Below are 26,776 nucleotides of genomic sequence, written 5' to 3'. Positions count from 1 at the left end.
ACCAACTACAGTGATTCTTCACATCAAAAAATATTCATTTGATTTTTAAAAGTATTTTAAAATTTTATAGGAAAAGGGAGAATACCAAGACACATTGTAATTAGCCATGTATTTATGGATCACCAGCAAAAGTCCCTGAACGTGAATCTCCCAGGTACAAACCATATCTTCTTATACGGGAGCACAGCACACCATCTACAGCATTGTAGATCTTCCTGCAGTCGAAATAATACTCAAAATTTGTAAAGAAGAAAGTCATCCAGGTGTGAAGTAACTGAAAAGCAAAAGCTCAATCCTATAGTCACTTCTGATTTCAGATTAGTGGCTGCTTTTATTAGAAGGCAGAGATCAGCCCTGAGACTTACCTACTAAGCAGGGAGCTTCAACTTAGAGCATAGGTAGAAGTGAAACGTGTAGTTGGGAAACTGAAAGCCGTGGTCACTTTAGGGCACCATTTTAGGAACATCAGTCTTTTAAAATTCCTATGAAGCACTCAGCTCTGCTGGTTTTTATCTTTTTTTACAGTAGTCTGGACATTGATACCGAGTACGAGGAACTCTTTTTATCCATTTATTGTAAGTCATGATATCATTGACCACAATATGTTCAATCTCTGCCATGAGTTCTGGTGAGAAACCAGACCAAGAAGTAGGTCTGATCTAACTGTTGCCATAAACGCAGTAGGAATTTAACAAAAAATTCTGCTTTTAATTGTGTCCAGGAGCCTCCAGTGACCTTTTACAGGGATAATCAAAGGTGGAATTTGGCCCAGAGCAATTTGCTTTTAAGTTGCATTCAAACATCAAGATGATTAATAGATAGCACAGAGAAGTCAACATACTCCTAAACTCTGGACTGGTATTTTAAGTCTTCCAAAATGATATCATCAGATATATTGCTGAAAATCTTTGCATCCAGTTCTTGCTCTCCACTTTCCCTTCACGCTCTCTTTAGACTGGGTCCATCCTTTCAATCTTTAAAAAACACCTGGCTACATCCAGCCATCCCCTTTGGCATTATTTCTTACGTAATCAACACTGCAGCAGCAACATAGCAAGCCGTAAAGCCAGGCAGTATAAGAAGGGAAGCTGATTTCATTTTAAAACAAAACTGATTTCATTCACTCACACCCTCATATCCACATACTCACAAGCACCTGGATGTGTGTGTCCAAGTAGTCTGTGCAAAATTCAGGTGCCAAGACTCCCGAATCCAAGAGGTCTGTCTAGGACTCCTTGTGACAACACAGAGAAAAAGGGACACCAGCTATTGAGTTCTTACTACTTTGGGCTCGTCTTAAGCTGGCAACCGTGTGCTGGTTTTTGATAGGCCTTTTTGTATCCTTTAGGAACTGTCAATAATCAGTCTGTCCATCTTGTCCTGTCTCCAAGAGTCATCAGGATTTGCTCATTTGCCCATGTCCTTTGCCTCCTGACCACCTGCACATAGACACATGCTAGGATTTTGATGACCTGCTAATCTAAGTGACTAACACATGCCATTCTTACAGTCCTTCTGCTGCTGTTGTTCCTCCTGGTACCTCCACTCCCAGACAATCCCATTCATACCAGTCTTAACATGTCTATTACAATTCTCCAAAATTTCAGTGATCACCAACCATGGAAGAGAACTACAGAAATTATGACCCTCTGCAGAACAAAGCAGAGAAATTGTTTCAGTGCACAGCAAAACTGCACAGTATTTTAAGACAAGAAGTGAACTAACCATAATTTGGCCATATATTATAAACAGGTTGTCTTCTGGTATTAGTTTCTTTAATAGTCTTCTAATAAGACCACATGCATTCCATGTTATCTCTCTCAAGGGATTACTATACGTTGAAAAACGTTCTAGAAAATAAACTAATTTAGAAGAAATTTATTTCTAGGTACCACAAAAAAATCCAGAACTCTCATCTGCTTTACTCACTAGTTCATCTTCCTGCCTTAATAATACTTTTTAAAAAAATAAAATAACTAGAAATTAGGGCAAATAGTATGTTGTTTTTCATGCAACTGATCAAAATAACACCACCTCAAAATTAACATAGACTATCTGGAAACCACAGTGCCCACTGATGCCTTCCATCCTCCTTCTGCATTTCAATATTCTGAACATTAGCTAAGTAGTTGGAGCGTTGAGCCTAGTATAGAGTATATGTCCCCCCCTGCAAGAGAGGGGACATCACAAATACCACACATTTCTCAAAGAGGAAGCAAAAAGCATTGTCCATTTGCTTCTAGTCTAGTAGGATTCCACTACGAAGGGAATATGGTTAATTCAACATATGGAAAGATAAAAGTTTATTGTTCTTCAGATTATTGCAACATTTGAAAGCACTGGTCTTTGTGCTATCCTCAGGAAACCGTAGGTTACCTCAGCAGCCTAAAATAAATATGTGACCAGATGAACAAATTCCTTACCTTTGCCCCTCTGGGTCTTATCTGTAGTGGCTGTTTAGGAGATGATTTTCAGTGCACCTGAGGACAAGTCTTCATCTTCATTACAGAATTTATATATTAATTCTCTTGAGAATTACAAGAAGAAAAATCAACCCCTGAAGACTTTATTTTAAAAACTAATTTAAGAAAAAAAAATGTACAGGGAAAAATGGTTGCACCTCTAAATCTGTAAAAGAATCACTGGGGTGAGAAAAAGGGGTTTTTTCAAATCCTATTTTATGGTCGCTTTGGAAGAAGGCCTTGAACCACACTTTCTCAGGTGGCTAGCACGTACCCTAATCTCCAGACTGTAGAATCAAACATTTTTCAGTCAAGCAAACAAATAATTGGTTTGTTCAAAGCAGAACAGATTCAATGACCTACTAAGAGAACTCCAACACCAGATCCAACATGCAACAGCTCTACTGACATAGGACTGAATTCCTTTTGCATGACAGTAAGAGTATGGATTTGAAAAGAGTGTCTTTTATTTCCTATACTAGGCCCAAAGTAGGTCTTTTCCTTTTGTCTTAGTAAGAATAGGCTCACTTTAGGAGGTAGGGCTCCTGGTGAGAACTGAAAGAACTAAACCCGATAGGATTCTTTACTTTATCCTCTACGTTAAGTGTGAGAACTGCATAAAACCACCCAAGGTCTTCTGATTCACAGGAGCAGGCACGAGTACATAATTTGCAGAGAGCTGCCAGCAGAGCTGTAAAACTGCCAGCTAGGAGCAGTAGCCATATAATACCCCCTGGGGGAAGAATGCCGGAACACCCACAGTACATTTATATCCCATTATAACTTACTTCAACTCTGGACTTTGCTGGCACCAATGGCCTCCAGACCAATTTGCTAGCAGCTCTATTACTTAACCTAAAGGTATAGTTAAATGCATTTTATTCACGTACAAGTGGCATTTCTTCTCTTCCACTTCCAGAGGTGGTGTGGTTTTTTTTTTCCTTAGAATTCCTGCACAGTGCATTCTCCATAGAGATCCCTATGTCATTTTGCATCTCCCTCCTTGAAACTCACCCTGTGACAATTCCTTTCATCCTCTCTCCTCATTCATATGAGGAGACTGCTTATTATGAAGCGATCCATGCTTATTATTATTCCTTACTGCTTATTATGAAGTGATCCATGGTGAAGTCTTCCTTCCCCTCTCCAAAATGTCATTCTTAGGCTGCTACCATTGCTCCATGGCACATGCTCAGCCAGCTCTTCCCCTAAACCAGCTTGCGAAGCCAGAAATTAGATTAGAGTCACAACTCCAAGAGCAACAGCTAGTTTAAGGTAGCAAGAGAGATCTTCTCAGATATTACTGCAGTACGTAACAAGCCACATGAGCCAACTCTGACTACAGATATTAACACAGGTCACAGAAACTTACTAAAGAACTTAAGTACTTACATAGATGGCTTTCCCACTCTGTGAAGATTTACATATAAGCTTAAAGCTTTTTTAAGTCTTTTTTTCAAAGCCAAGGAGCTTTAGGACCAACTGTAGGTATTGTTACAAAAATACACATCCCTTCTCCCCTCTGCAGAAAGAAACAGTTAACTAAAACAAGCTTATTTCTCTCCATCCATCTCCTGTCTTTTTGAGACATGAAGTGGTCATTTATGAAGGCAGGTACAAGCGTGCAATGAAATCCATGTAAGTGGGAGGCAACGGTACCATGGCATGCCCAGGTTGTGAAGTAAAACAGCACCAACTGGAGAGAGACTGAAGCAGAAACTCGGCAATGTGGCAAGTTTTCAAGTCACGGAGATCACGCAGAAAAGGCATGGACAAAAGGTCTGGAAGAGGGATTACACAAGGTGAATAGCAGAAAATAAACGAAAAGCTTCCCAAGATCATTAAAAAATGCCACGTACAAAACAGGTAGATATCAAAAAAAGACGCAGCAGTGAATGATTCTTAGAGACCTAAAGATTAGTATTACAAAGAGTGGATTATTTGCATGCTCGCTGAGAATAAAAAAGTTCTTCTGACTAGAAAACTATCAAGAAAGAATGACAACTCACAGCAGAAAAAGGTTGAATGAGCCTTCAGTTAGCATAAAAAAAAAAGAATGATGAAGAGATCAAAGTGGCAAGTGAGATCATCACGTCCAGATACCACCAAAATCCTGAAAAACTGCTAAATCAGGTATTTCCTATCACCCTTTTGAAAACAGATGCATAAGCACGTTTCTGACACGTTTATTATTACAGAAATCTGGTAGCAAAATAAAAATAAGTTTGACAGAAAGAATCAGCAATGCATTCAGAAGCAGTGACCTAAACTGATGCAGTCACATCGTGTCACTGTGAAATGCAGAAAGTGCACATGTACTTATCCAAGCCAGAAAAAAAACTCCCATTGACTCAAGTATATCCAAGACTGGACTAGAAAGATGCACAGAATAACCTCAGGGAGATTTCTGAAGGGCATGCCCCTGTGGCACAGGACACACCTGCTATTAACACAAATTTAGAAACAATTATGGGCAGGAGAGATCAGATTTCCATATGCCCATGGACCAAAACTACTTAGCGGAAAGCACAGCAAAACAATTGTTTCCAACCACTCTAGCGTGACAATTCTTAAAGTTAGATCAGAAGCAAAAGTTTCCTGGAAGAACACAAGGCCAGGCTTAAGCTGAGTGGGTTCTGTTGTAGCAGCAATTTCTCATCAAGAGTAACTGCTCTACACAGAAAATCCACAGCACTTTTGAATGGGCATTTCTGCCCCTCCTGTCCTACAGCTTCATTGGGCCTTCAACCATTAGCATCTGTTAGATGAGAACGCTGAACAGCAAGCAGCTTTCAAGGAGGCTGGTAAGGATGGGAAAAACTAAGAAGTCTCTCTCAAAACTGAACAGCTTTGCTTACAACGGTCTCCCCCAACTTCAAAAGTCCACTTTAAAAACCAGTTACTTAAAAATGGCATCTTTCATAACAAGAGAAAGAGGGTAAGTCTAGTATTTGATTTTTGCAATGCCAAATAGCAATTTCAGAAGATTTATTTATTTTTGAAGTACAGAATGGAGCACATGCATAAGACCTGGTCCTCTTCACAAATACAAGGTACACTCACTGTTTTGAAGGAAGATCACGCATTTAACCGCATTGTTCAAAGAGCTGAGTTTTAAGTCAGTTAAGACTCTGACGACTAACAGGTAAGAAGAAAACATTTTATATTTCTAAACACTGTTTCTAGCTTCTACTGCTTAGCACTACGCTATTCCTACAGCAATATATAAATTAGCAAGGAACATAATTTGCTGAAGCCTATGCATGACATACAATACCACATCAGAATAAAAAAAATACACTTTCTGTTGTAACTTTTCATTACAAAAATACCAGATGGAGAAGACAGACTTTCAGGAACAATCTCACAGAAACTAGACAGGCTGAGATACGCAAACATTTGACAAAACATACACACACACAAATGTTGCACTGAGGATTAAAGAACTGCACTGATTGAAATACTGCGTTACTGAGGACAGATGTTATCAAAAGTTTTTTAAAGTATGTATTTAAGTAACAATTGCTAAGTTTTGTTGTCTAACTAGTCTTATGCTGATCTGCAAGCTTGTTGTTGGCCATACACACTCTTAAATTTCAGCTCTTCAAGGAAGCTTCTGTACCCATTACTAGAACATGAAGTCTGAGAAGAAAAGAATCCGGTCCTGAGTTTTGTTGTTTTCACATACAAGTTCATTTTATCTTAATAACAGTATTCAGGACTGAACAGGTTGACTACAAAAACGTCAGTTGGTATTTCTTTTTCTCTCACCTATAAAAAAATGCAAATGGAAAAGCTCTCAAGGAAACCGAGTTCATACCAAACCATGTGCCAGACTAAAAAGGGTCAAATAAATGTACTCTGGAACACAGACAGTCTTAGCTGAGAAGCAATACAGAATCCTTACACACAACATCCTACTACAGCTGCTTGAGTAGGTACAGGATACATCATCTCAGCAGCCTGAAGTTAGAGTCTTGTCCATTTACCAGTATAAAAGCCTATGTCAAGGATCCAGACTTGATTCGTGTTCTTCAGTTTCGTCAGGTAGTTCTTCAGCAGATGCACCACACACATTGTCCTGGTTATCTCCAGACTGATGTAGCTTATCAGGTTCCCCAGCTGCAATCTGAGTTGTTTCTTCTTCCTCTTCTTCCTCAACTTCCCCATCATCCTCTACATCCATCTCAAACACCCTCACATGACGCAGATTTGAACTTAGCTACAGAGACATTAAGAAGTTTCCGTTAATAAATAAATAAAAGCACCAATACCATTTTAAATGTCAGCCAATAGCTTTGAAAATAGCCTTTATCTTTGAAATGAAGATATCAAGGAAATTAGCAACTTCTTTATTGCTCTGCAGGCTGAAAAGTAAAGCAAGTAGATCTATTAACTTCTGTTAAAGTTTTTCCATGTTGTGTTATGAAAAAGGTATGACTGTATCCTGACACACTTATAACAGATTATGAGAGAATAATCTATTTGTTTTAAAAAAAGTTTTGATAACTCTCACTAAATTAGCAGAAACGGGTTATCACTCCCTCCAGTCATAGCATGTTTTCTTTAATAGTTTACAGGCTTGTTCACAGATACTATACTTACCACACAGGAAACTTTTCTAATGCCATTTACAGAAACATACTGAGCTTTCATATTCTCCAGCACTCTCCACTGATTCTCCAAGAAGACAGTACGTGTGGATATCTCACCACTTTGCTCATCCAGCCTGCACATAGCAAAAAGAAAAGCACAAAGCTAGTACATAAGAAACAATTCCAGTACTAAGAAAAACCTCAGTCAATCCAGTTTTTTTATGTCTATCATATGCAACAAGCAGATAAGCATTTGAAACCATCGTAACACTGGTATGTTCTAGGTATTCTAGAACGGGGGATCCAACTGTGGAGACACAGCATGTTTCAACTGAGGTAAATGATTACAGGAGGTGAGAAGGGCATTGTAAAGCCTGATCTTCCCACAAGTAACAGCTACAGCAGGAGGATGAAGATGGCCTTCCTTCAAACCTCTCCTCTGCAAGAAGAGGAGTTTCTGAACAAAGTCCTGGAGGCGATGCCTCCCCTTACACAGAAGTTTGGCCTCCATGACTTTCCAAAAGTGTATCACTCCAGTTCACACCCACTCATATGGACTGTATGAAGGAACTCCCTGCCTATTACAGTGGACAGGATTAGTTTGTACTTGTTTTTAATATTTTCTGTTCATTCTTCAATACACAATTTCTTTGTGGCATAAAAAAAATATTTGAAGTTCAGTATGGCTCTTTATTTTCAGGTAAAAATGTATCTTGAGCAATCCACCAGAGAGGTATAAGGAGAAAAAAGAAAAAGCAAGTGAGGCACAACAACTAAAAGATTGGATTCACCGCTTGAACTACATTGACCTTTTTTGTGTGTGTGTTCACTTCCCCCAGATGCTCTCCTCTCCCTAAGCCAACACAGAGAGAGGCACCAATTCTAGTGTTTTAAGTTTAAGCTGACAATAGTTGTAAGTGTGACTACCGGGGAAAGATGAAGAAAAATCTGTGTATCCTTATTACAAGGCAGAGGCATATGAGCAAATATGTCGAAAACATCGTAAATTCAAGTATTCTGACCAGCAAAGTTAGCACCCTCTAAAGAAAATAAGATTTCTGATTCTACAGGATGTCTTCAATTGGTCCTCCCATTTCATGAGAGCCAAGTACACAGGTAGTATTCAGTCTCAAAAAAGCAAAACCAACCCCAACCCCCCAAAAAACACAGAACAAACTGTTTAGGAAGCTTCCATCTCCCCACCCCACTCTCCCTGGCACAAAAAGAGGTTTTGTCTTTAAAATATTTATGCATACACACACAAAGCATGAGTAGCTGTACACAATGAGAACATGCTTTTCAGTTCTGCATTTTCAGACCTGCTCAAAGTTTTTCAGCACCTTTTAGTAGAATCCCAGATGAATTCCCTATCTTGGTCCTCATCTGTGTATACTGAAGATAAAGGCAGCTGAGCCAAGACTCTCTCCTTCCCCTCTTGTTCCATGCTCTCCTTCAGAACTACAGTTACAGTTTCATCATCATAGAAGTGTGCATCTAAACAACTGTAGCATCTATAGGAAAACAATTTAGAAAGCATCAAGGAATAAAAGTGAATACAGAACTAAAATATTTTTAAGTTGCACAGCATCCACGTTAAAAAGTATTCAGTAGTTAACAATGAGCTTTACTCATAAACGATAAAAAAGGTCAGTCATGCAGCTAAGACACTGAAAGACAGCCATAACCATGGCAGACTCCTGTATCATGCAGGAAAAATTATTCTGAAGGAAGAAAAAAAAAACACCACCACCAAAACCCAACTTACTAGCAATCTTATTCTTTCCCATTTCAGGTGAAATGTAAGAAACAGTAAACACAAAAGAACAGTAAACACTAAAGAAAATTTAGAAACACAACTGAAGGTACTGAGGGCAATCATACCTGGCCTTTCTACATGAAAAGGATGAGCTTAGTCTGCCATGCCTTCTAAGATGCCTTCATTCAGGCATATCAAGTCTGACTCCATCTTGCTTAAAGAACATCACAGATAAAAGCAAGAGCTGCTTCCAGCCAGCTTTGTTTCTTGCATGTGTGCTAAAGCTCTAGGATTAAACTAGAAAACTAAAATTTACTTGACCTTGAGATGAAGTGCAAAATAAGACTCCCACAATCCTGCAGCTTCATGCACCTGTGCCATTTTTTACAGCCTGACTCACCCAGGGACTACAAGCTGGTCCAGCACCTGAAGTAGTAACTTGCAGGATAAAAGCCAAACTATAATGCCTAAGAAGTTAATTTAATGTAAAATAAACACTAGAAAACATGGTCTTCAATTTAGCAATCTGCAATTCTGGAAGAAAAATCAAACATACTGACCTGGAGTCTGAGCTCTCATTTATACTGCTGTTCAAGAAGTTTCCAAAATCTACTGCAAGAATTCCATTACTGACAGACCTAGAAGAACAGTGTTGATTATCTCAATGACTAATTTCTTTTCCATTCATAGAGAATCCAAAATCTCTAACCGCAACTGTTGTAAGAGATAGTATAAGCCGGTCTAAGCTTAGCATAATACACGGCTACATCCCAAAATGATGTAACTGGTGGATGGGAACCTTTTGATTTCTTCTGCCCCTCAGCAAAATGTGACTAATGGAGTCATATGGGATACAGCATCTGGCTTGTGGGACACAGTTCTTCTTTGCTGAACTCTTGGCTCAATTGTCCTAGTCTCAGGTCGTTAAGTTACTTCTTACTCAAATCTACAGAAAATTACTTTAGACTGTTTTAGATATCAATGAGGAATGAAATAGGATAGAAACTACATCACAAGGCTGTAATTTTGTCACCAGCAGCTCTCAACTGGAAACAAGTGGAACCTGATTTTTTTCCTAAGCCTAAAACCATCTTGGGTCTTGTGATTAGATTTTCCAAGTCTAGTACAACACAAACTCCTGCTACAGTTTCCTACTGCACTTCATAATGTCCTCCTCATTTTCTTTAGTATCCAAGAAAGATTGTATTCATGCTTCTCATTCCTTCTTTTTACAAAAAGATTCAAATTGTAATTGTCTCTGTACACATGTGCCGAAGCTCACAAACCACTTTTCCCCACCTTTTTGTCTTACCTGGAAGTATCAGTATGTCTCCTCAAAATGTGTATCTTAGAAATAGAATTTTCTAACATGGTGAAGAGAACATAATGTATATTGGATGTTTTGTCATTCCACCTGTAATGCGGGGAGGGGAAATGAAAATTTAGGTCAAGTTTTAATAATTGGTAAGTGACATAGAACAAGGAATAGCAGCATACTTACAGAAATGGTAGTTTAAATAACTGAGGTGTGGAATCTTCACTGAAAAGGAAAAAACAAACCAGTTTATAAAATGCTACTGTAATTTTGTGCAACTGAGCTTTAGAAATAGTGTAAAGAAATACCTTTGAGAAGTTTTGTAAAGAGACATGCAGACTGCTTGATGCACTGACTTTCCAATTATATCCTAACAAATATAATGAAAATAGGCCAAAAACATGCACACAGTTATACATAATTATACACCCCTTTTTAAGACAAAAAAACCCCAACCAAAACCAAAAGCATCTGAGTATATCTAAAGAAAAATCCACCAATATTTACGCTGGAATAAACATCCCTAATGCAAACACTACTGTCACTTGATACACTTGTTTCATGTTTCTTCATAATATATAGACTAACGTATTGCCAGCTAACACAGTTACCTAGTACATAGCGCACACACCAAGCTAATTAACGTTAAAAATAGATCCCAATAATGTGGGAACAGAAGATGCAAAACAAAAAATCCCCCATTATGCTCTCCCTAGCCAAAGGCTTGAGACATCCCAGCAGTGGTGAAGCTGGGCTATATGCTATCACCTAATCTGTAGGCACTCAAAGGCAAAGATTAAAACTTCAGGCCTTACTAAGCATGACTACTACCTTCAGTTGACTGCTATCCCTAAAAGAAAGTTATCATTTATATAAATTGAACTTACCGCTGGCTTTTGTAAACACTGATCAATGACCCCTTCCATTTGCCTTTTGACAAAATGCAGTGATTTCTCAGGATAGTAGGGAAACAAAAGTGGACTTTCTGTAAACAGATAAAGCTCATTTAAAAAATGCTTGTATCTCTATAAAAACATAATACACTTATTATAGTGACAAATTGGAATGAGTCCAGGGGAGAGTCAATAAGATGGTCGCAGAGCTAGAGCACATGCTTTACAAGGAGAAGTTGAGGGGGCTGGGTTCATTCAGCCTAGAGAAGCGAGGGCTAACAAGGAGGAACCTGTTGCTCTCTTCAGCTGCGTAAAGGAGGAGTTACAGAAGACATCATTTTCAAAGCTGCACACAGTGAGAGGAGAAGATGTAATAGTCATAAGCTCCAGCAAGGGAAATTCCAATCAGATATAAGGAAAAAAGTTTTCACAAGGACTGGTTACTCACTGGAGCAGGGTGTCTATCCTTGCAGGCATAGAAGACTCGACTGCCTTGAGCAAGCCTAGCTTCAAAATTAGCCCTGCTTTGATTGGATTAGGTGACCACCCAAATTATTCCCCTATTATAAATTCTAACCCAAGTAACTAACTGGATTACAATATAAAACCAGATAAATGAATGAGAAATGGAGGCCTGCCTGCCCCTTCAGCTTTTCTTCACAGCCCATTCAAAATTTCAGAAAGACGGAATTGCATTTACCCAAGAGCTAGGAACACAGTTGTCATAAAATATCTTGTTTAAGCAAAACTATTTCCATACTTTTTATAGTAGCTATGATTTGGCTTCAATAGGACCGATTCATTTTTATGAAATGAAATACTTTGTAAGAAGACATTTAGCTTTTGAGATAAATCTCACTACTTATTTTAAGTACATAACCTGTTTCTTTTCCAATGTTCAGCTGGAAAAATGATAAAAATTACATCAACCAACGAAGCAATATAAAACACCAAAGGGAGGAAAGTGTCAACGACAGAAGCATTCCTTGTCCTATAAATCTTACAGTTCTGAGAGAAAGACAAACATCTCAATGCTTGCCAAATTAATAGCAACAAAACCACTTACAAACCATCTCTACAAACAACCACGAATCTTGGGTAGTAACAGAAATGACGAGTCAAGTAGTCTACACATTTAAAGTATCAAACATATTTCAAACTACGTTTAAAAATACATTTTCTAAATACTACTTTGCCAAACAAAAATGCTACTTCCCCCCTTTTTATTGAATTAAATAGGCAGAAGAAGGCAGCTATAGCAAATTCTATTACACGACAGCTTATGTTGTCGAAGTTTTACAGTCTGTGGTTTCTAAACGTTTTCACCATCAGCTTGTTATAGTCTTTTAGTTCTTTTTCACCACTGATTAACAAAATAGTCTCAGACTCCACTCAAAGAGAACAAGTCAGGATACTTCCCCCAGGTATGACCTAAGCGTAATTATTACTTCCTTGAACTGGAATCAAGAACTCCTAAAATAGACATCTCCTGGGATTCCTTCCAAGCCAACATTTCTGAGACTGCTACATAAAAGGCAGGAAACTCCTAATACCCAAAAAATGGTAATTGACTGGGTAAGCAGCTACATAAAAACTGTGCAAAATAACAGGACCCATTTATTTTATTCTACTTAGATGGAGAACCATGACTAACACTGTAGAAATAACTCATAAGCATGAAAAAACAGATTACTCTTCTACATTTGTTACATTCTATGTATATCTTTGATTCACTTTTACCTTTTACTAAAGCACACATTACCTTTAAGATGAGTACTATTTTTAAGAAAGTTAAACCACTGGTTTCCCTCTGTATTAGGTGGTGATACAAGGTCATCATCTTCATCTTTCAAGTACTAGGAAAGAAACAGGTATTTGTAGATTGCATTTTAAGAATAAGGGACATTAGAATTCACCTCCAACATTGCCCCTCACGAGTCTGAGGGGCATTTCTTCTTAATTTAACATGTCCTACTCTTAAAACTAAATATTCTACCCCTTCTTGAAACAATAAGAAAAATCAACTGTTGTCTAAGATCATATAGTGATATTTCCTTAGGAAACTGATTTTTAAATCAAGTTTGAGCACAAATGTTTTGAAATCCAGTGATGAATGGCATAAAGACAACAAACACATTTCAGTTTTACGTTACTGTTGCTGGCTGCGAAGAAGTTTCATCCTTTTCCTAAAAATACAGCATGTGTAAGATAAAACTATAAGATACGTTTTTAAACACTCCTTTTCCTAGTAATAGTGGAAAATAATTAAAATACTCTCCTTTACCATTACTGGAATGTGCAACACAGAGCAAAAGGGACAGAGAAGAAAAGTGGACACAGCTTTAAAAGCTTCTCCATCTAAGGATTTTCTCATTTATTCTTTTTCTATTTACTCCCTAGTTCTTTACCTGGCCAACTCTCTCCACATTGAAGTATTTTCCTTTACGATTGTAAAGCTCTGGTGCCTGAAAAAAATAATGCAAACAAAACCACTGTTTAAACCCAAAGTTAATGAGAAGTAGTGTACAAAAATATGACTGAATTACTTTATTACAGGATTTTTCAGATCCAGTTCTTGGCAGCAAAAATACAGTCAGATGCTGTATCTGGCAAACCACTATAACTTACCTCATTGAAGTGTTCAGTAAGAAAATCAGCAACAAACGTGATATCTTTTTGAGTCATCTAAAAGAAAAAAAAATGTGAGAAAAGCAAAGGATAAGAAATACATTTCAATGAGCACAGAACACATGTTCTGTAGGCTGAACAAGCACAGCTCCCTCAGCTTGTCCTCACAGGGCAAGTGCTCCAGCCTCCAATCTGCTTGGGAGCCCTCTGCTGAACTCACTCCAGTTTATTCATGTCTGTCTTGTATAGGAGGGCCTCAAACTGGAGAAAGTATTCTAGATGTGATCTGATGAGTGCTAAATAAGGACGGTAACTACTTCCCTTGACCTCCTGGCCGTGCTTCTGTTAGCACAGCCCTGGTTACTGTTGGCCGCCTTTGCTGCCAGGGCACACCGCTGGCTCATGCCAGCTTGCATCCACCAACATCCCCAAGTCCATCTCAGCAGAGCTGCTCCCCAGCCAGCTGGGGCCCTGCTGTGCAATTGCAGGGGGTTACTCTTCCCTGGGACAGAACCCTGCGTTTGTCCTTGTTGAACTTCAGGAGGTCCCTATCTGTCCATTCCTCCAGCCTATCTATTTCCCTCTGGAAGGAACCTCTGCCCTCGAGCATATTAACTGGTTCACCCTGTGTGATGGTGTCTGCAAATCTGATGCAGTGTACTCCAGCTCCTCTACCAGGGCATTGGTAAAGATGTTAAAATCCCATTCTGGTTAACTTAGTCATTTAGGTCATATAAAGAGCTGCTATACACAGAGGTCTCGCACTCACATACAGTGTACTAAAAAGACTAGTATTAACAAAGAAAACAGAAAAAGTAATTCATGTGAGACAGCATATTAGTGCGAATATGCAGGCATCTACTTTCTCAAGGAAATGACACAGATACTTTCCTTTAAGTTTTAGAACAAAAATAAACCTTTAATCTTGCCCTCCAAGTCAGGCAGAATACAGAGTATACCACCATTTATTAGAAAATGTTACTACTACCTTGTTCAGCTCTGGAAGCACATGATCTTCTGACATCCTCAACATGGCTGAGGGAAAAATTGTATTCTTACTGCATTAACATTGTTTTCCTAATATTCTTAATTTTCCATGGCTATGTAATAAGACACTGCTGATAAAATAGGACATATTAATTTGTCAGAAGCAAAAGAGTCTGGAATGAAGAACTATGAATTGAGACTGAAACTAAACCTCACTTGCCCCACCAGCTTACAATACAAATCTTGGAGAATTTTTATCTTTAATCTTTTCCAACTGCATTGTACCCTCTACAAGACTGAGATAAGATTATTATAAAAAGGGTTCATAAGAATTTATTCATGTACATACTAAGAGTAGTAAAATGGATGTATATAAAATACATGAATACTGTCATGCCCAGAATAATGTGTTTTAAGAGTATTGCACAGAAGTAATTTTAAATCATTAAGGCTTAGATAAAGAGTTCTCTGTTTAGTCTCAACACAAGCAAACACAGTGAACATTTAAATACGTGAACATTTAAATAATTAAAGTTCTAACGTTATGACAGAGAACTCTGATAGTTCTGCTTTCTGCAATTTTTAAAATTAAAATTATGATATTCCTGCTAGTAAGTGCTAACACTGCATTTCTGGTGCTTTTACAGTATCTGGTAAGACTGCTTAGTTTTTTGTAAAGTAGTTCTAAAAAGATCAATTAAAAATTATAAACCTACTTATAACCACTTTATAAAAACAAGCAGGCTAAAACATAGCGTTCTGCACTTCCTTCTAACATTTTACCTGCAGCTACCCAGCTACAACTGGAGGTGCCTACTAAGTACATCCAGACATTCCGAGATTGTTTACATCTGTGCATAACCTTACAGCTAACTAGGTCTCCACAGGAGAAAACAGCAAGTGACAGAGTAAGGGAGAGTTAGACTACACTTCAAATTTGGTGTAAACTAAATAAAGTCCTTTAACTTCTCCAAGTTAAGACCAGCAAATTGCTCATGAAGCAGACAACAGTTTGTAGTAACATTACAGGATAAAAATATACAATACCCACTGAACACACACTTAAGTTTAATTGAGAACTATCAAATTTATGGTCTATGTGTTTAATATTATAATTATTCTTGCCTCATCAACTGTAACCTTTTAGATGTCCAGAAATTTTCTATGATAGAAATAAATAGATGGTTATAACTAAGATTGGATTAATTACTTGCCGACATTTCAATGCTTACAATACAAAACAGATACTGGATGCTTACTATGTCATCAAGCTTACCAACATACAGCCATCGAAAAAATGCTTTGAAGTTTTTCATACTGCTGTCGATAACTCTGAGCAAGAAACAAGAAAAGAAATTACCAGATCTAAATGTCACAAGCTGCTCCAGGCTTAAGTCCCATCTTTACTACAGAAAGGCCTGCAAGCACTATCAATTTTTTTAAAAATGCCCAATGCAATCTTCCAAGTAAGACTATTCTTGGGGTACGAGATGCAGTGAGACAAGATAAAAGCTCACCACCAACAAAGGAGCCTTGCTCTCCCAACCTCCTCTATACCCAGCCATGTGCTTCCTCTTAGGTATAAGACTCAAGGCATGTTTTTTAAATTCTCCAGACTTTATACTTACTGAAGCAGCTCATTTGCTTTCAGGATGAAAGAACCAACAGCAGTAATAGCCTCTGCAAAAAGAGCTAACCATTACTATTAAGCTTTCAAAAGTGAAATCAGAGTGGGCAAGTAGCACACACACTACTGTACCTTCAATTCCGGATGCATCTAATCCCAGAGACTCATATTTTTGTTTCCATAGAGCCATTCCTTTCAATTCACTCAAGTGGTATAACAGTGCCTCAGAGCCACTAGGAAGGCAGAGCAAAGAAGTATAATCTTTTAGTCACCCTTCAGAGATTCACTGCATGCTACATTTTTATCATTTAATGTGCGAAGCGGAGAGCTTTATAAGGTGGTCTGGCATGTAAGAGTTAAAGTATCACTTCACAGAAAAGCAAATATTGTCCTAATGATTTTAACCACCACACAAAGTTGGTATGAGTATTTTGCATATATCCTATAAACACACAGGCAGTGATATACAGGTGATGTCATGGAGATTGTTCAAAATACTTCAATAGTTCTCCATCACCCAAAAGTAAATTAGTACATTTTGCCATGATCGTGCCAGCACACGACATACAAAGAACCACTGATACAGCATACTGTCTTTTAGCAAAGCATATAATATGCCATTTGATCTATAATTCATTGGACATTCCGTGACTTACCTCTGCAAATGACTTATGACCAACTTTTGTATACTGGAATAGGAAGACTCTATGGACTGACCAAGTTTTTTTAAACCCTATTAAAAAAAAATACAAACATATAATAATGTTCTGTTAACTTAACAGAACAATGATTAAAAGATATTGAAATAAGATTATTTTAATATGTTAAAAAATATTAACATACCTTTACCGTCAGTTGGTTCATTAGTAATGCCTGAAGTTCCAGACTAAAGGGGGTGGGGGAGAGAACCAAATATGCATCATTTTGTATTTCAATATCAAATAAAAATGCATACTCAGATAATCTAACAACAATAATTACCTTGCTTTGCCCCATAACAACAGCTGCATAAACTCATCCTGAACAGAAGTGGTTGTATTCTTTTCCTGTCAGTCAAAATGATTGAAATAGATTGATAAAGAGATTAAATCCAGGCTACCAAATAATCTCACAAACACTTCAATTAAAGTATATCGTAAAACCCACTCATATCCTTGAATGCTGAAATCAGACTACTGATCACTAGAAATTTTCTAGTATTTTAAGTTATTTTCAATTGTATTACCCAGTGAAAATTCTAAGCAGTTTGCCATCACCAAGAATCTATTTAAAAAAAAAAAAATAAATTATTTGATTCAATTAACTTCTAGGCATGGTCAATGAACACAAAATTTAAGCAAATCCAAGGGCATCTTAATCATGGCTGTCATGCATGCTCTATTGAACTAGGTGTAAGTGCTGATGGGCTGTTACTCAACATGTACAGTATTGAGTTTATCAATTACTGAAGTATAAAGAGCACAACCTTAAATAGAAAGCAACTGATCAATAGCTGTGCAAGCTGAAAACTATCACTTTTGAATAACTTTGAAGAAATAAAATAAAGAAGTATCACAATACAATCCTGCTTGATTGTACTCAGATATCTTCAGCGTCAGAGCTCTTGACACACAATAGGTTCCAGGTTGCCTCTGAACTTAGAGATTGTTATCTGGAGGCATTATTCTTAAACAACATGGAGATACGCAGTATGTTAACATGAACAACAGAACTACTGCAAAAAATGTTTTTCCAAAAGAATGGTTAATACTACAGTAGTAATAGTAATAGTAGTAATAGTACCTGTACGAACTTTGTTAGCCGTGAATCCATCTGCATCAGGATTTCTTCCCACGCTTCACACATGCACGTCAATGACAACTTTATATACTGGAATACAGATACAGACATTAGCGTTACTCCCTTTCTCCCCCCTTCAAAACACATGCAAGAAACGGATGTTACAATACAAAGGGAAGATATACTGTAGATATTATATAAAATTTATTATCAAATTCCAAGTTTGAGCTCTACATTTATGTAAAACCAACTTAAGCTTCCTACTAGAAAACATTTATTTTACTTGCGTTAAGAATATCGAAGCCTGTAAGAACTGCGGTATTAAAAAGATGTTATAACTCAACTGTACCTGTAACAAAGTTGAAATGTGAGTAAACTTCCGGGCCATTCGAGTTACCTCAGGTAAGTAACTTGATAACAGACTAGTGTCCAGCTATAACAAATGAAACAAGCAACAGATGATACAAGCAACAAATTAATAGATGAATTTTCTTTTAAGAAATTTTAGATTACAGAAATGAAAAGACAGATGGGGGGGGACCCACAGAAAAACTGTCATTTCTCATTTCCTTAAAGTTGATTTTGAGAAGAAAATGCATTTAATTCAAAGGGACAATAAATATTTTTAATACATCTATAAAAACTCCTGATGAAGTTCCTCATTTTGGAGTTCTAACAGTAATAGTTTTAAGGATGACTGTTCTGGATAGACCGGATAATCAACAGCATTGCTCCTATACCTCTGTGTGCAGAATGAAGAAAATCTGAGTAACTGTAATTGAATAAATGAATGTTATATTTAAAGTAGTATTTTAAAAGAATGCCTCAAATCATCATCAGTCTCATCAGTGAAATTGCATGTTAACATGATAAATCCAAAAGCTAAATCAGGGTGAGTTTCAGAAAGGCTGCAAAGAGTAGTTTGTGTTTTTTCTGCAAATAATGGGAAAGCAATAAAGCTACCAGAAAGTAGTTTTTAAAAAAAAAACAGTTTTACTTTTAAAGAACATTTTAAAATTACTTTACTTGCCTGAAAATATGTTATCTCCGCTTCGCTGTCTGAAGAGTCTTGTATCTCTGTAATAACCGATAGTGATTTCAAATCACTAGACAAACATAGTCCACGACAAGAACCTGCCACCTGAAGGATTCCAGTTTAAAAGTTAATAAATATTGCATATCCGCTAATGTTTACTGCTCTAACACATTCACATAGAAAGAAGGCTACGTTCAATAACAAGAAAAAACAAAGTGGAACTTTCAGCTACTGCTCAGGAACAAAAGCACTCTTTTTACTGTGGATTAGTGTTGAACTTTGTTTCATTTGAAACAAGATGTTAAAATCGCCAGTTAGAATGCCTTTCCAACAATAACCACACAACCCAATCAGGAGAAACAATTATTCCTTTCTTTAAACTTCAACAACCGAGTTTCACTTACGTATAAGCACACATATGTACTTTTTCATTCAATTCAGCTGTAGCTTGGTATATTATGAAGAAAAAACATGGGAAGGAACAGAACATACCCCAGTTACTGTAGCAATCTTGAACATGCCATAAGCATAAATCTCAATAAATCCTGAGCTGCCACCAAGGACAAGAGCATTAAGCCTATAAAAATAGAAGAATATGTATTGATGAGCATACTGAAACAAATTCTAATGCACACAAATATAATTCTTAATACTTAAATTCCATCCCTTTACTAAAGATCCTCTAAAGAATCACTGAAGAAAAAGAAACAGTCTATGATCCATGAAATTTAAAAACCAAAAAATTATTAGCTTGGATTTCATTGATAAGACCTGCCTCTAACATTTACAGAAAGAGTATCAATTACTGAATTAACTGAGAGAATAGGGGGAAAAAAACCCCACATTTAGGCACAGAAGTCCTTCTTCACTAACTTTATACCTTCTAGAAGAAAAAAGTAACACTTTCTAGCAACAGGCCACCTACCAATACAGGCTGCAAAGCATTCTTACAAAGCTACTTTTGTACTCCCCTGAGTTTATCCTACCTACATGCAGAGTAAGTTTGTCACAGTCACTCAGTGGCACTCCTCAGCAAAACCTCAAAGGCAATAAACATTTGAAACGGACACAGCAGCAAAGAACAGCCACAAGTAACAACAGCATCAGAAACAGAAGCCCAGTTCAAAGAACAGGGTCTGGGACAGACAGATCTACGTAAAACCAACTTGCTACAATGACTTGGGAAAAAGCTTCTCTATGACCTCTCCCTTTTTGACTACGTTTAAAATGTTAAACTTCGGACAGGGAGGTTGTCTATTGCTGTCGTACATCCATACATCTCCAGCTACACATATGTGCTTACATTACAGTAAACTGTAATGCTCTCCAACATAAAAAACGAGAATGTTTTGCATGTCCCCTTATAAATACAAGAAAATTAACTGCAACTTCTGCCTGTTACACATCTAAACATACATTAAAGGAAAATGTTTCCGTTAAAACCAAGACAGAACTTAACAAAACAGTATCGAAAAACTTCTGGTTTGATTAATTGAATGGATGAAGGAGCACAGAATCCAGAAAGCTCCTACACCACTGACAGCCGCCATGTCTCTCTTTCTCGCAAGGAAGTCCTACTGTAAGAAGAGATATCAAGTCTTAAAAAGGAATAATTGGTGATAGACAGAGATGCAAATGTTGAAATAAGGAGGATGATTCTCAGTGGTGGGACTGTAAGGAACAGTGAAAGAAAGTGGATGGAAAAACAAGGCACAGAGGTTAAGCGCCCTCCTCAAAGATGCACCATAAGAACTCCACAAAGCGAGTCTCAGTCTGCTAAACTACACTTCCTCCAGCTGCTCTTCATGTGTTTCCTAATGAGAAATATTTACTTTATTTTAAAGTAACCCTAATACAGCTGATTTCAGAGCTGATTTTAAGTTCAGCTTTGTCACACTCATGCAAACCCACAGAAATTCCCCGTCTATAACAAGCATTCACAAATGTCTCCAAGACCAGCTTAAGTAACACATACAACATAGCCTTCAAATACACCCCAAGAAATCTTCTTCTAAGGAAAAGAAGATACGGCACCAACAGCAGTTGCTGACAAAGTGCCTTGTTATTCCTCTAAATTGAGGAGAAAAGGTGTAAGCTGATGGAGACTTTTTTTTTTTAAAATATATTCTTCGAACTTTACCTTTGTACATGAAAAAAAGAAACATTCCATTTCCTTTCTCTAGGACCCTTAAAAACAGATTATGAGTAACTTAAAAGTAAACCCACTTATCCATTACTTTATAGCTTTAAAAAAACCAACCAACAAAAAAAAAAACCAAACACAAAAAACAAAACCACAACAACCCACATAGGGAATTTACCTTACATCACCCAGAAGCTTCATAATCTCATCTGACTTTTCTTCACTGAAAATACAAAACACATGATTGGGGTTTAGGTAGCTTGTCTCAATACCAGAAAACAAAATAAAATAAAAAAATAGAAAGATGTAAGATGACAACTTCTTACCTGAAAATTTTTGCAGTGGTACTGTAACTGAAAACAAAATAATTGTTCTCAATAACAATGAACAGACATCTAATACAAAGCATCTGTAGAGCATTAAAGATGAATAGCCAAAACAACGACAACAAATGACAAATTGTATCTTCTAAAGCTTACTAGTATAATGCTTACTTTTTTGGTAGCGCTGGTAATTTAGGCAAAAGGAGATTTGATTCATCCTCAGCATTGTAAAAGGAAGTGAGAACACTGAAAAAGAAATAAGACTGCCTTTACCACCCAAGCTGTAAAAATGGAAGGGAAGAGAATTTCTTCCTAACTTTAAAGTTACAGCATATACTCAATACGCCATGTATATTAAAGAGTTACAAATATCAGAGGGTAATCCCTTATGGGGCCTTTAATAATTTATCAAATGATGAAATTAATAAAAGGCGGCTGATAATCTTTCTTTATTTCCGCCAAAAGAGACTATAAGGTTTGTATCTGTTGGCTCAGTAGCTTGCCACCAAACCTCTCATCACCTGTAATGCAGTTACTGACTGAGGCTTTCTGTTTAAACCTTGTACAACCCTGCAGGACAACCTACCTACACCTCAAAAAAACTTCACTCTAAAGACACGTTACAGTGACAGGAAGACTAAAGTGCAATACTTAATACCACACCTTAGACATGCCAGAAGGATGAGATTCCCAATAAGGAGATAAGTCTATCCCCATTAGAAGAATGCTAGAGTGATTTAAGATGTAGTTATTTTCTCGCTATTTTAAGATTGGTGTTTTCTGGAGGTGGGGGGAAATCCCCAAGTCAGGCTTACACCACCTCCCTTTTTTAAATGTTTTATTTAATTATTGCCTTGCACTGCAATAAGGTACATATCAGAGGTTTTTGTAAGACCACAGAAATAGGGACCATGATGTCCTCCAGCTCACAAGTGTTGCTGAGAATTGCCTAATGCCACACAGGTCATGGTCACTAGGGGCAATCTGACTTCCTGAAGCAAGTACACCCACAACAGAATTGTCACTGGGGTTAGATGTAACACCAAAGGCACATCATGAAAGATGTAAGCACCAAACTAAAGATCTTGAAAACACAAATGAAGAAAGATTTAAATATAATACTTATTCTGACTAACAAAATAGATGAACACAACAACATTATTATAATTAGTTTAATAAATTAATTGGTATTGAAATAAAATGGATGAGAAGACAGGAAGTACAAGCTAACACTACATTAAGCAGCTCTTAAGAGGAGGGCGCTCAAGATCATGCTGAAATTTTTGTGTATAAGAAGAAGAACCACAAGACTAAGATATCAGCACTAAAAATAAGCATATGAAAAGTATCCATTCTAACCAAAAGGAAAATTTTAGCCAAGTGGTAATAAAAAGCCATAGCTACATAATATTATATTATTTTATATGACTGCTTGTAACATACTAAGTATAAATTATTAGTAAAGTGGCACTACAGAGCCCATAATTTACTTCTAGAGTTTTTCGGACTCACCTGCTTTCCTCAGTTACTTCCATCCAATGCATGTAAGTAATAGATGAGTCCACAGAGAAGGAGTGCAAGCTTTCAGGTTTTTCTACATCACACAGAATAATCCGCTTGGTATCAGTAAGGCCAAAAGCCAAAACTAGAGAAAGGTGAGTAAAAGGTATAAGCAACCAACGTGCAAAGCTTTGTAGTTACTTTGTACTGAATTAGAAAATAATGTGTCTCCAAAGCCAACTACCGGACAGAATTTTCTCTTTGTCTATTTACAGTCCTTCCAAATGCTCATTTGAAACCTACTCATTAAAATGAAGGTTTGAACTCCTATCATATTTGATAGGAGAGTGATAAATTTATCACAGGCATGATCCCACATTTATCTACATGTTGACCTGAACACGCTTCTACACTTCTAACAACAGTTCTGATAAAGCAGAGGCTTCAGTTTTTGCAAATTTGAGGCCAAAATGATATATAAAGACTGTCCACCAGGAAGATTTGGGTTTTATTACAACAAAACACAATTTAAGACTTGCTGAACAACTTTTGCATCACTTTCTTCTTAACTTCATTAATCTATAAAAGCGTATGGCAGGCAAAGGTTTCTATGCTTACTTCCTTGTAATCACAGGCAACTAGCTTAAAAAGAAGTTTCTTAAACTCCTCTGACTCCATCATAAAACTGTAGAGGTATTTTTTACCCACGTCATGGAAGATGTTCCCATTCTCCAGCCTCTAATGAGTCAAAAAATTAACTAATTTCCAGTTTAGGTTTATTAAGCTACTAATTTCAACATTATTTCTGTTGATAAGGAAAAGGCTTTTTTTTATCTTCTCTGGTGTATTATTAGAGCAATTTTAGCCTCTGAAGTTCAGTCTATGCTAAATATGCTAGGCTCTTCAGTCAACCCTGATCAGACAGCCTCCCTCTCGCACAATTTGTCATTCATATAAAAATATTCTACTTAGTTAGGAACTGGAAGTTTTGCTCTGCCTTGAAAAGCAATACTTTGCACATAATTCCACCTTGCAAATCTTTCTTGCAATTGCTTTCAACAGTGTAACTCTCTCTATTACTTTGAATAAACCTACACAAGATTAAGCCACTCTTCTCTTCAAACACAGTTTACTTGAAAATTTCCTTCACAGATAAGAGGTGTCATCACCACAACTTTCACTGATTTCCAGTGGGATTTTTATTGCACCATATCACCTCATATACTTGACATTACTTTTGCCATCTGGTCTCCAAGCAAGAGCAGTCACTTCTTTTCCTGTATTTTCATTTGGAGGCAAACTCCACACTCGTTGAAAGTTTGCAAGCCGATGAAGTAAAACCTACAAAGCAAACACATTGAAGACAGAAAAGTAAACCACATTCTCCCATTAATACCAGTTTGTAAATCAGTTCAATATGCGTTTTTTTACCATTCTTTAATAACTCCTCCATCTTAAATATCACCTGCTCCTCTAGTAGAGGATTGACTGCTATGTCATTTTAGAGGACAGTATGCTGTTTAGCATACAGCAGCACAGAGAAATAAGCTGTGCCTCGTACAAGCCTCGAAGCCTGTAACCAACAGGGGTTACCCACGCTTCTCCAGCAAAGAGAGCCTGCAAGCACAACAGTCTCTTCATGCATGATCACATCCAGCAGTTCCAGGAAAAAAATGACTGAAAACAGATTTAATTTAAATAGGAAATTTCGTGTGCTTTAAAATCCCACTGATACAGGTACCGAGAGTACCATCAGCAAATTTGTTTAGAAATTAGAAAGTAAAAAGGGAAAGAGCAATAAGTATTGAGAAGCTTGACAAAAAAAATTCTATTCCTAAATGCCTGGCTACGCTTACAAATTATGGCACAGATAACGGCAAAGGCGCCTCAGCGACTGCACAGAACAGGGAGCGTCTTCCTGGAGCAGCAACCGCTCTTCCCTCCTCAGTCCTTCCTCTCAGCCCTCAGACGCTCCCCCTGCCCGGGGCCGGCGGCTCGGCAGCCGCCCGCACTCACCTCCCCCGCTCTGTTGGCCAGGGCGATGAGGTCCCTTTTGGGGGACCAGGCCATGAAGACGACCTCCTGGGGCAGCTGCTTCTCCCCCACTTGCCGGAAGGCGGGCATGGCGGCGGGGCGCTCCGGCCGGGCGCCGGCGGTGCTGCAGGCGGCTGCGGGACGCCCCCGGCCCCACAACGCCGCCGGCCTCCCGCCCTCCGCTCCCGGCTTCCGGAGGCGGCGCTTCCCGCCGCGGCGCGGATTGGGCCTTGCGAGGAGCGGGGCCGCCGCGACCGCCCGCGCCTCAGCGCGGGGCCCGGAGAGCGGGGCGGCGGCGGGCGCTGCCCCGGCTCTTCCCACCCTGGCCGCCAGGACAAGGCTCCCGCCTGCCGTGTGCCGCTCAGCGGGGGGCAGGGTCTCTCCCCCGGCGGGGGACGGCTGCCTCCCCTCACCCGCACGGCGCTGAGAGAAGTGCCCGTGGCCGTGAGGGCCTCGCAGAAGGGAGGCGGTGGGGCCCCGGGCTGGCGCTTCTGCCCCTTACGGGGGCCCGGCCCCGGCTGGGGGTGGCTGCCCTGGACAGCTAGTGCCGGGGGAAGGAAAGCCCAGCCTCACCTGCCCGCAGAGCAAAGCGACAACTGCAGACATACCCCAAGCGGTGCTGCTTTAACTTCAGTGTAGCAAACAATGGGTGACACCGCACAGAAGTATCATCCCCTCCTACTGCAATGCAAACCTTCATTTTTCTTATGCACCAACATTTGATTCCCATTTTTACAATATAACTTATCTCTGTCAGCAGTGCCAATCCAAAATATTAAAACTAATGTTTTTTTTTTAAATTTAACTGGTGAAAGAAGTTTAAAAATAAATTAAAATCCCCTTACAAGGTCACTTTTTCCACTTACTAAGCTTCTGAAGTACGTTTAATTTTTTGTTCTTAGGCTTTTCTCCATTTGGAGAGAAAATGAAAAAAAAATCCCCAAAACCCGTACTGCGAGAGGACTGGAACTACCAGAGCTTGGGTTCCTAAGAATTTGTGCTTCCTGTCACCTAAATCTCGCTTCCTCCCTTGGCCCAGGTCCCCCAATACCTACCACAAGTGACGTGCGGAAAACGGACTCCGCAACCTAGGAGGTTATAAAGTAGGTATGTTTATTCAGCGCTGGGCAGCACGGGGGGTCACCCCACCACAATCGTGCGCGCCGGGGTACTTAACTTACAGGGGTTATATGCAATCAATATATACATATTCATTACATTCCTTAGAAAGGCGGTCTTATGGTAATGAGTTCCTGGAAGTCATTTACATAGTCCAAGCATGCGCAGTAAAATTAGGGTTAGGGTCTTTTCCTTCTCCGGTGGTCGGGCATAGTCTTCTTCACTGTGTCCGTTAGCTGAACTCTGGGCTTCCTTTGTCTATATATGGTCACTTAATTAACGCATCAGTTCTTCGACTCTTGGAATGTAACGGGGCATCGGGTTATCTTGTCCTTTAACACTTATCCCTTCACAGTTGTTCATTGTTAGTGATTTACATAGGACACTTATCGCGTCACAGCTGTTACATAGGAGGCCTAACGAGCCAGCTCAAGGTCTATTCTCTCTTATCAAGTGGGAGGATGAACCACAGTAAGGTCTCAGTCAGGAATTGTTAGTTTAGTCTATTAACCCTTAAGTGTTAGTTCCCTCTATCACAAGACCACAGCATCCACCAATAACTCATCTCGCAGCAGTACT

General features: G+C 38.5%; 2 protein-coding genes across 4 annotated transcripts in view; both read right to left on the bottom strand.

Annotated features, from left to right (window-relative positions):
- Positions 1–6,486, bottom strand: part of SLC34A2 (solute carrier family 34 member 2) — a 64,041-nt gene extending 57,555 nt beyond the window's left edge. The window contains exon 1 of the mRNA XM_075149293.1: positions 6,452–6,486. The gene's annotated coding sequence lies outside the window, so the exon portion shown is untranslated. The remainder of the gene's footprint in view (positions 1–6,451) is intronic.
- Positions 5,434–25,379, bottom strand: ANAPC4 (anaphase promoting complex subunit 4). Of its 3 annotated transcripts, XM_075148870.1 has the most exons (28): positions 25,061–25,379; positions 24,280–24,385; positions 23,057–23,189; positions 21,716–21,790; positions 21,548–21,574; positions 21,400–21,444; positions 19,571–19,655; positions 19,073–19,183; positions 18,392–18,475; positions 18,046–18,132; positions 17,245–17,309; positions 17,107–17,149; positions 16,920–16,996; positions 16,396–16,496; positions 16,265–16,316; positions 15,913–15,968; positions 14,638–14,684; positions 13,650–13,706; positions 13,430–13,486; positions 12,784–12,877; positions 11,016–11,113; positions 10,437–10,498; positions 10,315–10,353; positions 10,126–10,227; positions 9,374–9,451; positions 8,398–8,568; positions 7,068–7,191; positions 5,434–6,684 (listed from the first exon to the last, which is right to left on the bottom strand). In XM_075148870.1, exons 1-28 carry the CDS (start codon positions 25,166–25,168, stop codon positions 6,469–6,471), a joined length of 2,400 nt encoding a protein of 799 aa, XP_075004971.1. In that variant the 5' UTR covers positions 25,169–25,379; the 3' UTR covers positions 5,434–6,468. The 3 variants fall into 3 exon arrangements, with proteins under 3 accessions (XP_075004971.1, XP_075004968.1, XP_075004969.1); XM_075148867.1 differs by lacking the exon at positions 21,548–21,574 and having other exon boundaries at positions 25,061–25,259; XM_075148868.1 differs by lacking the exons at positions 23,057–23,189; positions 24,280–24,385; positions 25,061–25,379 and adding an exon at positions 22,475–22,676.
- Between the last annotated feature and the right edge of the window lie 1,397 nt (positions 25,380–26,776).

This window comes from Calonectris borealis, chromosome 4 (genome assembly GCF_964195595.1).
Source record: "Calonectris borealis chromosome 4, bCalBor7.hap1.2, whole genome shotgun sequence".
Taxonomy (NCBI): Eukaryota; Metazoa; Chordata; class Aves; order Procellariiformes; family Procellariidae; genus Calonectris; species Calonectris borealis.
This window is presented reverse-complemented; position numbering and strand designations above follow the sequence as displayed.